Genomic DNA, 12,858 nt, shown 5'->3' with positions numbered 1-12,858 from the left:
CCACACCTGCCACACTGCACAGCCCTGGTGGAGAGCAGAGGTGTGAACTGCTCTTCATGGCCCAGGGAGCACCACAGGTGTCATAGGGTTTGTTTAAGAAACAGAAGCTGAGGACTTCCTGAGCTGGGCTTTATGGTTAGGTGAAGCCAACTGTTCTACAGTTGTAGGACTGTGTAATGATCCTACAGAAGTCCTCCTACTTCTCTTATCCAGTTTGATCAATTTGAATTACTGAATGTTAGGAGATGAGACTGTTTTTCCAAGAAATAGCGACTCTTAGTGTTCAGTGGTAACCAGAATACAGAATCACAGATTCATATACACACAGCACAAACCAATACATCCCACTACAACATGAGGGTTACACTAAATGACCTCTGTTCCATTCAGATTCCAGAAACAAGGTTCAAAGCTTCCTAAGGCTGTCTGACACGGCTTTCTGATCTCTACATGTTGATTTTTCCTCCAGCTTTGCCAGTCAGACAAGTAAACATAATGAACTACTCTGCCCACTCATCCTTATTTATGTAGGAAATGTTTTGGTCTTAAAATCCACCTTTTCCTTCCCCACCACTAAAGAGAAGATGACATTATTCCAAAGCCAGAAGATGACATTATTCCAAAGCCATAAATTGCTTTCTGTGTGTGGCAAAGGTGCAGAGCAATATTCTGGTGAGCAGGCACAGATGCTTCTGTTGTCATACCTGGACCCCATATGGGAAATGCTGTTGCATCCCAGGAGGGCTTCTGGGAGCCCACGCATGGACACAAGCTGTGCTGGTGCTGGCTAGCACCAGGAATCCTCACCATTTCCCTTTCCTTTCCCTTCCCAACTGTTACTAGTTCAATAAGTGTTTGTAGGAGGCCTCCAACAGCTCAGGCAGACCCAGGTGCAGAGGCAGGGATGAGGAAGCAGTGCCTGGGTACCATATCTAAAAGGACAGACTACTGCTAAAGGAGGAGTGAGAAGTTAAATCCCCCAAATAATCCCCCTCCTCTCAGTAAATCCACAGTGGAAGACCAGTTTAGTCCCATAGAACTTGCCCGGGGCCCCTTTTGCTGCGATGGGGCAGATGTGCCTATTCTGCTAGGAGGCACTAATGGTTATGCTCCTCATACTTTTAGAAGAAGTGACACAAATTATTTCACCTGCTTTTGGACTCATTATGCTGCCTTATCTCACTTTATGTTGGGTCTATCATTAAGGGAAGAGCTTTTCAGACGTTAATTTCTTCCTGTCACTTCTTATTTCAAAATTGGTATTTTAAATCCTTACACTGGCAAGTATTTTGTACCCCAACAAGAAAAGTAGCCCCAACAACCGTGTTACAGAGGAATAACCACTCACCCATGCATATTCAAAGTCCAGTTAACTTTTCCTGCACAGGACAAGAGGCAGAATTGCTCATAGCTGAGTTCAGATGTCATTGCACAGCTGTGTTCCCGTCACTGATGTGAAGAGCAAACAGCTTTTCACTCAGCATGAGGGAGAAAGGATGCTGTGGTCAAGACTCTATCCAGGCAGAAACATACTCAATTAAAAACATTTTTTTTTTTTTACCAGAGCACGGGAGGAGACCTTGGTGTTTTCTGCAACACCCAGTTGATTGAATATTTTCTGTTTTCCCTGGTGACTAAGTGCTAGTTGTCACGCGAACTGTAAGGACACTGATGGTTATCCTAAGCACAGCAACTCCATATTCCCCCTCCTGCTTTTATTTCCTAAGATGTTCAAGCTACTTTGGCCTGCTTTGTCACTCCTAAGGCAATTTCTGAGCACTGCAATTCCATTTTCCTTGCCCAGTGACAGCAGAGAGAGCACACTAACCAGGTCATGCAGTGCAGTACAAACCAACAGGCCAACGGTAATGCACACCAAGGGTTACCAGCACAGAGCCTTCCACCCATCCCATCCTCAGCAACAGGGACACAAACAGCACTTGCATGTCTTGGTTGACCTAAATATCTTAGCTTCAGAGGCAGGAATATGCAGCATCAACATCTCCCTCTCTTGCCATGACTCCTTTGAATTTGCAAGGTAAAAAACAGAGGACAGTCTCAGTTCCCATGGCAGGTCCCATTCCATTGCTATTTTTTTAAAAAAATCCATTAGGAATTCTATTTAGAAAGAACAATGGAAATATACCTTTGTGAATCATCTTCTCTAGTTTTACTGAGTGATATGACTACCACTCTCTCTTCCCAGATTACAGAGCTGAGGCTTTTCCTTCTGTAACCTCAGCTTATGAAACAAAAAGGTAAGTCACAAATGAGACAAACAGCCTTGCTATGCAAAGACATAATCCAGGGAGGTGTTCTGCAAATTAAAGAAGAATGTTCCAACTGTGTACAGTTATGGCAGAGAGACTGGCAGCTCCTTGTGAAGGACTTGGTAAAGGCATATGCAGGTGTAATACCTCGAGGACAGTGCCTTGTGCTTTGGATGGGCTGGGCAGAGGGTACCATTTTTCCACATGAGCTCTGACTTGGGCTGTGGTAGGCAGCAATGGGACTGATGCTTGAATCTCTCCCATGCCTTGCTCCTCTCCCCTGAGAGCTGGGCACGCAGGGACACAGTTTAGATCTGCCAACAGCCAGCATGAGGTGTTGGAAGCAATGGGAAAAGCTGGATTCAGCAGTACTGGGAGTTTCTGTGAAAAGTGTGATCTTTGCGGGTGTATGGGCCTAAAAATCACAGATGCAGAAAGTTTTCTTTATTTTTTTTATGTCTTTCTGATCTGGACATAGAGAAGTACTTGCTTTCCTTGACTCCTGCTGTGTGGCTCTTTGTGACAGGGAATTAGAGAGAAAATACATCCCTTATAAAAGACTGACTGCTCTTAAGAAGCAGGGGCCGCTTCAAACACAACGGTCTTGTTTTAGCTGCTGCAGGAGGACGGGTGCTCAGTCTTTTAAAACAAAGAGCACAATAACCCACAAAACAACTTTACAAGCATAGAGCTGTGTTTGAATGTTAAGGGCAGGGACAGGTCAAGAGAGTGTTTCACCCAGCCTTGTTTAACTGGCTCTTTGGAAAGGATTCACAATAAATCTGTTTTTGAGTTTTTTCAGTGAGACAAGCTGACCCTACACTTGTCCCACCTGGAGCTTACCAAGGTGAGCCTGTCCCTGGTCCACGTGATACTGACTGCATCTGAACTGCAGTTTTCTCCACCTGAAGTGTGGTTTGACTTAGAGAAGTGCAAAAAGCACCTGCGAAATCCTGTGCTTGTTGACAACAGGGTGCTGACAGCAGGAGGAAAAGCCATTCTCCCCATGCACCCAGCTTTGGAAGGGTTTTATTGGACCCTGATATGCAGTCAGGCTCTTTCCCTCTCGTGGCTCCATGCCAGCAATGAAAGCTCTCTACAAGTCCTTTTATACTCATGGAGACATCTGTACAGCCCCCAAACTTTCAGTGGCTCAACACAGCTGCAAGTGCCTGGACTGTAGTAAGTATCTCTAAAAAATGAAGCTGGAGGAGCAGCATCCAGCTCACTTTCTCAGCTGCCTCCTCTTTGTGTTTTCCAAGTGAGAAGCAATAAAAGCTGATTGACGTCATTAAAGCCAGCAGATGTGACGGATGCAGACAGCAAATCAGCTGACTGAGGAGATGCTGTTTTACTGCTGGGTTTTTGGAGAGGCACTACATTACCAAGGAGGGGTCCAAACGCTTGGGGGTTCACCTGGGTGGGGTCAGGTGTGTGGGTGCCATGTTTTCCACCTGACATTTGTGATGGGGCACGTAATAGGGCAGGCAAGATCCAACACCACTGTTTTTTCCTGAGTGCACTGGCCGTGCTCAGGGTTGTTTATTTGGGTTAGGCAGGGGCGTCCTGCTGGCGGCGTGGTGGTGGCGATGCCGAATCCTTTCCCCGTTTACGCCGAATGTGTAAATGAGCAGCAGCTGCCTCTGCCCTCCTGTTGCTCAGCATCCCCCGAAATGTGTTGTGAACAGGGACTGAAATAGCAAGCAAATGTCAGTGCTGTGTCAGAGCTGCATCAGGCTGCTCTCCTGCTGCAAAGGGAAAGTTGGAGATGCTAGATCCCAGTTTCTGCAGCTCAGCACTTCAGGGGGGAGGGTGAGCTCGCTCTGGGGTGGTGCTGGGTGAGGGACAATCACTGGCAGGGCTCTCCCCAGGAGAGATGCTCTAACCTCCAGTTCAGAGGAGCAGAGTTAAGGCTGACATTTAAAAAATGGCATTGGCATTCAGGCCATTCCATTTTGTGCTCCATGGCTTTGAATCACAGGTCTGACTTTTGTAGATGGGCACCCAAAGGTGACCTGCATTAAAAGCTGCCTTTGGCTTCACAACTTGGGTGTCACAGTCCAAGTTATACCTACAGAGCACCTTACTCTCTACTCACATCACAGCTTTGCTCCCTGTCCCCTGGACCTGCCCTCTCCCTCTGTGTTCTTCTGTGTCTCCTGGCTGATTTTGCAGCCCAGCTGCAGAGCTCTATAGTGTTGAGCTAATGGCTGGATTTTTCAAATCATGCCAGGAGATTTTGGTTCCTTCCCAGTAAATCCTACTGGGCTGAACATCCTTGAATGTATCAGGGTCAGAGGGAGGAGACAACTAGGGATTATAAATAAGTGGACATGACAGGATGTAGAGTGTCTCAGTCAGTCTGGAGGGAGACACAGTCATGATCATAGAATCACAAGGACCATCCAATTCAACTCCTGGTCCTGCACAGAACAACCCAAAGAGTCACACCAAGTGCCTGAGAGCATTGTTAAACACTTCTTGAACTCTTGTCAGGCTTGGTGCTGTGACCACTTCTCTGGTGAGTCTGTTCCAGTAGCTGATCATGCTCTGGGTGAAGAAGCTTTTCCTAATTGCCAGCCTAAACTTTTTCTTGACACGGCTTCATGCGGTTACCAGTCCTGTGACTGGTAATGTTAATATCACCCAGAATTCTGGCATCAATATGATTCAAACCACCATGTGATTTCATCAAAGAGTTTGCTAGAGCTCATACACCTGCCTCAGAAAAACCACAGTTCCCCTAGTATTTCTGGAACAAGACAACTGTCACCTAACAGCAGTCTTTCCCTCAATTCCATCCTCATCTACAGCTTTCTGCAAGCGCCTGACATCTTTACCAGCAGGAGAATAGAAAGTGTCAGAGAGACAGAGCTGGCAGGAGCGAGCACTCCATGCTGCTGCTGCAGATTGGGCACTGAAGAAATCACTACTGAGTCTGAGTATGGCCTCCAATTCCTTGCATTAGACAAATGTAACTGGGTGCCCACAGCAGTTGTCATTAGTCCCAAAAACGTGCATCCGCATCATACTGAATACAGTAATAAGTCTTACTGCATCCTTTTTTGTGTATTCAATTCACTTGTATTAATTGCACTCTAATACCAGGGAGCACAAAGGTCCTCACCAGCTTTATTTCCAGATGGTATTTTGAGCCTAATGTCACAGTGGGAAATCATAAAATCTCTCCTAGAGCAAATTAGGACTCAAACATTTCCATTCTCACTAAGAAAAACAAATTTCTGTAGCCTGAAGAAATAGGTTATATTCCTGGGCTGAGCCTGCACCTCTGCACCACAGCCTGGCTGCTTCCCTGTTTTAAAGCCCACCCAGGTGTATCCTCTTGCTGGTTATAGGGTCCTGTAATGCATTTTGAAAACACAGGTTGGCTAGAAAGGAGAAGCAAACCACTATGCCTTTAGCAGTGTAAGAAAGCATTACCTGTGCATGCAGACTTCATATCAAAGAATGTGAAGGAGGAGAGATCTCCCCAGGATTTCAGAGTCAAGGGGGAGTGACGGGCTAAAGCACATTACTGCAGCACCCCAGGGAGCATTCGGCGACCTCTGAGGAGTTGCTGGCTATGCAGTATCCCAAAAAGAGATGTTGGGGCCTCCAAGACCCAGTTAGACTCACCGTGGTTTCGTCTTCATGGAGCACCTGGTCGTAGCCACTCAGCGCGACACAGAAGATGATCGCTGTGACATCCTCAAAGCAGTGAATCCACTTCTTGCGTTCTGACCGCTGGCCCCCGACATCGAAGAGCCTGCAGCACAGGGAAGGACCATCACCACACACTCCTCCCTATTACCAGGAAACCTTAGCATTCTGGGCATTCACTGACCACATGGGCCCTGGAAGGCTCCAAACACAAAGCAGTGGGTGTTTCACTGCTAGCTTGGTGTTCTCCTCCAGAGCCTGCGGCCAAAGAGAACCAGGAGGAGCAGTTACAGACAGGGAGAGCCTTAGCAGCCTGCTGGGTCCCAAAACGTCTGTGGAGGTGGAGACCACACACTCTTGACTTTTATATGCTCTAAATACTGTTTGTGTGTGGTTTTCTGTCTTTGTGCCCTCTTGTCTCTACTGGATGGGATCATGAGGGTCAATGTATTAACTACGTGTGACTGACCCACTTAAAAGAAAAGATCTGGCCAAATATTTTTACATTTATGAGGCTTGATCAGATTTGGGGGTGAATCTTGTATCATACATTCCAACAAAGAAGTGGTTTTTTGGGTTAGAAGAAGCTGCCATGAGCTTCTATCATACAGGCAGTGACTTTCAAGACAAGACTGCCAAACTTTTCATATTGTTGACCCTCCAAAATGCTGTGTCTTTTGCAGTGGGAGATGTCTGTGCAATTTAACAACTTCTCCTTTAGGAACTATGGGGAAACCCTGTGATAAATAGCTCTTCTGAAAATTTACTGTACAGTGTTAGACTAACCTGAAGTGGAGGTTTTTGAATGTGAAATGGGTTTCTACGATGCCAGTTGTTTTGACCCTGGTTCGGAGGATATCCTGCTCAGTGGGCTGGTAGTCTGCAGCTCCAATTCGATCTAAGCTGTCTAGGTAGCTAAGAGAAAGAAAAAGAAAAAGAAAACAGCTAAGAATAAGACACACATTACTCTCTGTAAATCTCAGATGACTCCTTCAGCTTCCTATTAATCTTTTCCAATCTCATTTTTCATGGCTGAATGTATTGTAGCTAAAGGAAAAAAAATCCTATTCTGGGGAAAACAAACCTCAGTAAGCTAAGCATAAAATCTGATAGGGAACTGAAAGCAGGAAATTAAGCATGGTGTGTTGTGGTCCTGCCTGCAATCTGTGAAAATACATAGTTTTAATATTAACTTGCTATTTTTATTCCATGAGGAACAAGGGTCCAAATCAGTCTGTTGTGCTGGATCCTGTACACACATCTTTTTCTGCAAAGGTTTATTCAGATAAGAGGTTGGAGCATACAGGTCTTGCTCCCAGAACATACAGGTCGAGTCCCCTTTGGACATGCCTCTCTCTGTGCTGGGCAGGGAGGGAGGGACATGCCATGCTTTGCTTTCAGTCAGTTCAAATGAAAGCAGATGAATCTGCACAGGTGAGTCACTGCTTCAGTTCAAAATCCAGCATAGGGCTGGGACTGCAGGAGATGCAGCTCTTGGAAAGAATCCAGGACGCCACTTCAATGGTGATAATCTGGGAGCAAAAACTGGGGCTTTGGGGGAAGAGAGAGGAGATTTAGCTTTCTAAAACTCTTGGACAGTTTAAAACATGCAACTTTATTCTGCTTTAGGCTTAAAATCTATGAACACAGGCAATGCTTCCCTAGACTGAAATTTGGGGTAGGAAGTCCTATCTTTTGGCATGAGACAATTGTGTAGAGAAACCCAAGATCTTTGCACATATGACCACAATCCAGTTCTCCATCCACATTCAAGACAAGTTTTAAAAACAATTTATAAGGAAAAGAGAAATTTGGATTATGATTTAAGATGAATTATAGACACAGACCTGCATCTCACAGCACAGTCCTCACCATCATTAAGCCTGCACGCAGGCAGTTTCTCTTAAAAGAGGTTTGATGTGCATTACAAGACATAAATGCCCACCTCTAGCCCCAGGAGCATCAATCTAATGCTCTGAGATGCTTTCAACATATTGTGGATATAATAGAACATGTCTGTGCATGAACAGTGATCTTTTCCTTTGATCCCTGTGCCTGGATGTCACCCCGAGAGGCAGTGGGGCAGAGGTGACCTGCTGGTGGCAGGACAGGAGGGTACCTATTCAGGTACCAGAAGATGGCAGTTTTGCCCAATGCAACAGGCAGAGACTAAAAAGTAGTAAGAGTAGGTGCAGAGTTGCAGAGAAGTAAAAGACTTTTCTGTCTCAGGTAAGAATTTGCTGGTGACTGTGAGATGATATGAGTTGGAACCATTCACTCAAGACATCCATGATGTCTATGCTTGACTTTCAGTTTAGCTAAATGCAATTTCTTTAAAACACAGAAATGCATTTAGTCCTGATGAGTAACCAGACCAACTCCTCTCATTTGTCTTGCTGTAGCACATCCCATTTGGCCTGAACTTGGCCCTGACCTGCCCCTGGAGATGATATCCCTGCTGCATCCAAACCAGCAATGGCTTTCCATTTGTGTCCTGGAGGGAGTGCACTGAGCCAGGGCTCTGGAGCAGGACACCTGGTGAGCTGGGCTGTGTACTCTGCTACCCAACAAAACTCCCTGCCACTGTCTCTCATGCCTACCCCACAAGCCTGGAACAACAAACAGACAGCCAAACTCTACACTAAGGTCAAATACAAACCTCACCCTGCTCATATCACGTATTTTCCCTGCCCATCATATGAATCATTTATTTTTGCTAAACAATTCCAAGAATCACATCACCCAGAGGAAAGTATATAAGCTAATCAGGCTTATTTTTGTTGTGCCCTTTTTCAAGCATTTAAAGGCATTGTGGTTTTGTGACAGATGCTCCTTTAATAACCCTGTGATGGGCACTGGATGGATGAATGGGGCTTCATTTGAAATCAGATCCTTGGTTGTGATGGCTGAAGCCATGATCACTCATCTATTCACAACTGGTGTCAACTCCTGTTATTTAAGAGACAGCTGCATCTCTTCACAGGACCCTGCAGACCGAGGCAGCTCTGCAGTGCTGGTATTCAGACTCAGGCTCTCCTCTGTCCTCAGGAACAGAGTACTTCAAGGTGATATTGAAAGCTTGAGATGTAAGAGGGGGGATTTTCTTTTCCTCTTGCAGCACTTGGCAGTACCCTGAAGTCCTTTATCACTTCCTCCATTTTAATTTTCTGCATTTTCTGATCACCCAACTCTCTTCAATTTAAAATTTCCCATTAATGATTCTTGCTTTTGAGATCCTCCTTTTATGCTGGGAGTGCAGCAAACCAAGAAATTTACTGCAAACTGGCCAAAGGACTCAGGTCCTCAGCAGCACAGTGATGGAGAAGCTCATTACCGTAATTGTTGCTTCCAACCAGTGATGATTTGCTGGTGAATGGCAGCATCACCTACACTCTGGGCTGTGTGCTGGGATTTCAGGGCATTCTCACTCTCACAGCATGCCCAGTCCATGGCTCTTCCACATAGCATTCCCTTTGGCTGCCTGACAGCAAGTCAGCTCCAGATTTGATTTGATCCTGCATTCAACCTGGCTCTGAGGCTTGGAAAGCCTTGCCTCCCTTCCCTTGTGATGCAGCTTTGTGTTTGTCTCCACCCAAGTTCTCTGGGGGATCAGGGGTTTGAGGAAGCTGGTGAGGCCTGACAACCTCTTGGGAGGGCAAGATGATAATGAGAGAGAGAGGGGAGAGCCAAGCAGGATCCATCCCATCTACCCTCTCCTACCTGACAGCATCCAGTTTGTGATCCCAGCTGGGGTATCTCCATAGGAACCTCAGCTGGGTGCCCTCCAGCACCTGCTTCCCAGTGCTTAACTGGTGCTTGGCAGAAGAATACTCAGTACCCCCAGTACTCAACATTTTCTGGCTGCAAGTGAGCTTGCAAGTCCAGAGTCCTGATGTCACTCCCACACCAATGCCTCCAGCTTGGTTGCTGGGCACCCCAGCTCCAATACCTGCTTGCCAATGCACCCTTTGCCTTTTCTGTTAACTCCTCTCTTCATCCCTTTCCTCATCTCTAGTCTTTTCCAGCACTCTGTGTGTTTCTCAATGACTTAAATTCTTTCAGTTGTCTGGGTCTGCTTTTCATCTGTTCCTGGGAGTCTTGATGGGGGTCAGCCATCAATTTATATGAAGTTATAAAACATTTTCAGTGCTGGTTTTGAGGCTGCATTCCAAAACTGTTTAAATCTTTGGCTGCTCTTCCCTAGAAAGAGACTCAGGCTGTGGCAGATGTTTTTTTCCCCTGCACTTGGCTGCAGCTGAGCTGGACCCTGTTGGTGTGTGCAGCCTGTGAAGCTCAGCTAGAGGAGTGTGCCATGGCATGGCTGCCACACTAACACCCAGCTGTGGGAATGGGAGGATCAGCTGGGCTGCTGTTTGGATGCTGAGCTGATTTTAGCTGCTGCTTGTTCTCCTGGGTTCCTGCTGGAAGCATCTCTGAGGTTTCACTGGAGTGCTGGTGCTCCCTGCCCATGCTGCTTGGAAGGACCCGCTGGTGTGAGCCTGAACTGGGGGAGGATGGTGCACCTCAGGGGTGCCACCTCTTTGGGAACAGGGAAACCCAAGTGAAAACAAATTGCTACACATGGTACTGGACGGCAGCACTGCTGGTATGCCCTTTGAGCTGAAAATCTCAAGGCCAAACTGTTGTGGGAAATAATTAGTTGTCACAGCCAACAGGCTCTATGACACATAATCCCCTCAGAAGCTGGCATCTGTTTAACCAGCAGAAATAAGAGCACTTTGGAGGCTGTGGAGTGAGAGCTTGGCTCCCCCTTCCACATTGTCGGTGCTGGCACCAGAGCTCTTCCATTTCCCAGCTCCAGGGTTTGCACACTGGAGTGGAAGCATATCTGAAATGACACATCAGCTCTTACTTGCAGCCTGCCTTGCCCCAGGTTTGCAGGGGTTAAAAAAAGCTGAAGGAAGGTTAGAAGGTTTGTGAGTAACGAGTAACCCTCTAGCATTTCTGCTCCTGAGCTGAGTAGCTTCATTACTGCTTATATATTTTATTTTAAATGCTTTGTTTTGAAGCAGATTGCAGGTTTCTGAGTCATTCAGTTTACCATGCTCAGGGAGGTGAAGCCCAACTATTTTATACTGCTAAAAAGCAAAATGCAGAGGAAATGGCAATTTACAAATACAGGGACAGGGAGGTCATTGAACAGAGGCTAAGAAAGGCAGGAGCTCTATAGAGGCTAGTTGATAGTGAATAGCTATACAAAGTAGTATCGCCTCTTCATTTGCTGTTTCCAAAAGCATCTGGTAGCAGCATTGTTGGTGCCAGAGACACTGCATGGAGAACAGGAACTTCAGCCCAGGTGTCCCAAGGGAACAGCTCGGTGGCAGCAGCAGCCTACGTGCAGTGCGTGCACAGGGACCCCTCCTCAGGCTCTTGGCTACCATGGGAACCTTCTCCCAGGACTGTGCTGCCTATGCCAAAAGCTCCACTGGCTGCCTTCTTGGATGAAGAAGTGCAGCTGAGGTTGCAGGCTGTGGTCAAGGCTGGATACCTGTGGCAAAGCTTACACAGACAGACATTCACATTATTGAGCTTAATGGCAGTAAGATGGTTAAACATCTGTTGGGTTTTTCTTGCCTTGAGGGTGACACCTTGGCAGTCTTTTTGCATCATCCAGTTCTCCCTGTGCACACCCAAGGTGCTCACACTGTGCTGATGCCATGCTCACATCCTCATGCCATGTTCAACAAGCTGCAGTGCAGCCACAGCTGGGTTTTGGTCTAGGGCAGGTCTGCAGGGAGCGGGAGTTGGAGCTTCAAGACAACAAGCCTGGAGACAGCAGCATCTTCCCAGTGGCTCCTCCATCCCAGCTGTTCTGAGTCCTGGCCACGTCTTCTCCATGAAGGAAAGGCCATGTGTGCGTGGGATACCCCAGCCTCGATTCGTTGGCTTGCGTTGTATTTGATGAGGAAGCAGATCCCCGTTTGTCAACACATGCAGCTGAGTCACTGCTGGGTTATTTTGGACTCTGTGTACTGAGGCACTCAAGGGGCAGCTCCAACACTGTGTCCTGGCAAATGCTGAGTTTTAAATCAAGGTTGTCACAAGCAGGTTCCAACCTCATCTAAATCTAAATGAATATGTTAAGATGGCTCTACCTGAGCCCTTCTTCCTTGCTCATGGATGGAACGCTGCCTGTATCTGATCTTATCTTCCACTTTATCCTCTTTCTTTCTTTCAATGATGAACACACAATTCAATGTATTTTTAGCATTAAAACCATTTAATATTTAGTGACCATAGAGTAAGGGTCCATAGGAGAAGCACTGGGTTTAGGGAGTGTCAGTAGTGGCTCTACAACAGCAGAGTAAACTCTTATAGTATCTCCTACCAGAGAGCAAAACCATGTGGGCACTGCTGCCTGAAGGTGTTTTACAGTTTGGTTTGACTGCCCAGGGCAGCTGGTGCTGGGCAAGTACCCAGAGGTCATGGCATCATAGTGCTTTTTCTGCAGACACTATGTCCAGTCATATCTGCTGTTATATTTGAGAGAAAGGGGAAAATGAAGCACAGCCCACTCTCAGAATCCAGCACCAATCCAGCACACATAGAGGTGATGTCACAGGTGTCTTAAATAATCATCAGTTATGAAAGGCTTGAAATGTTGCCAAACAGTGGCATTGTGTCCCTTCAGGAATCAATCCTGTCTAAGGGCAGGATGCAGAGCCCTCCTCTCCCCCTAACAAAAGGAAGACGGTGGTACACACTGTTCCTGAGGCACTTCTATATGGGTTATGGTGGGCAGGGAAAAGACCTTAGGGGATGAGTAACCCATCTGAGGGCAAGAACATTGTCTGATGTTTTCTCAGTCCAGCCTAGAGAAGGAAGGTCTTGGGAATCTGCTCCTGGACTTGAGGTAATGTGTTTAGTGTTTCTGGCTCTGTTCCTCCATCAGCCAGTCCTGCCTCCC

The 12,858-nt window shown here is 46.6% G+C and overlaps 1 protein-coding gene across 2 annotated transcripts in view; it reads right to left on the bottom strand.

The window, feature by feature from the left end:
* The window catches only part of GNAO1 (G protein subunit alpha o1), a 140,903-nt gene that overhangs the window by 19,121 nt on the left and 108,924 nt on the right, over positions 1–12,858 (bottom strand). For both annotated transcript variants that reach the window (XM_083870426.1, XM_083870425.1), the window contains exons 5-6: positions 6,717–6,845; positions 5,907–6,036 (exon numbers count right to left, since the gene is read on the bottom strand). In XM_083870426.1, coding sequence (XP_083726552.1) covers positions 5,907–6,036; positions 6,717–6,845 — 259 coding nt within the window. The remainder of the gene's footprint in view (positions 1–5,906; positions 6,037–6,716; positions 6,846–12,858) is intronic.

The sequence above is a fragment of the Zosterops lateralis genome (assembly GCF_965231275.1).
Source record: "Zosterops lateralis genome assembly, chromosome: 12".
In the NCBI taxonomy this organism is placed as follows: Eukaryota; Metazoa; Chordata; class Aves; order Passeriformes; family Zosteropidae; genus Zosterops; species Zosterops lateralis.
Note: the sequence above shows the minus strand (reverse complement) of the source record. Positions and strands in the feature narration are given on the sequence as shown.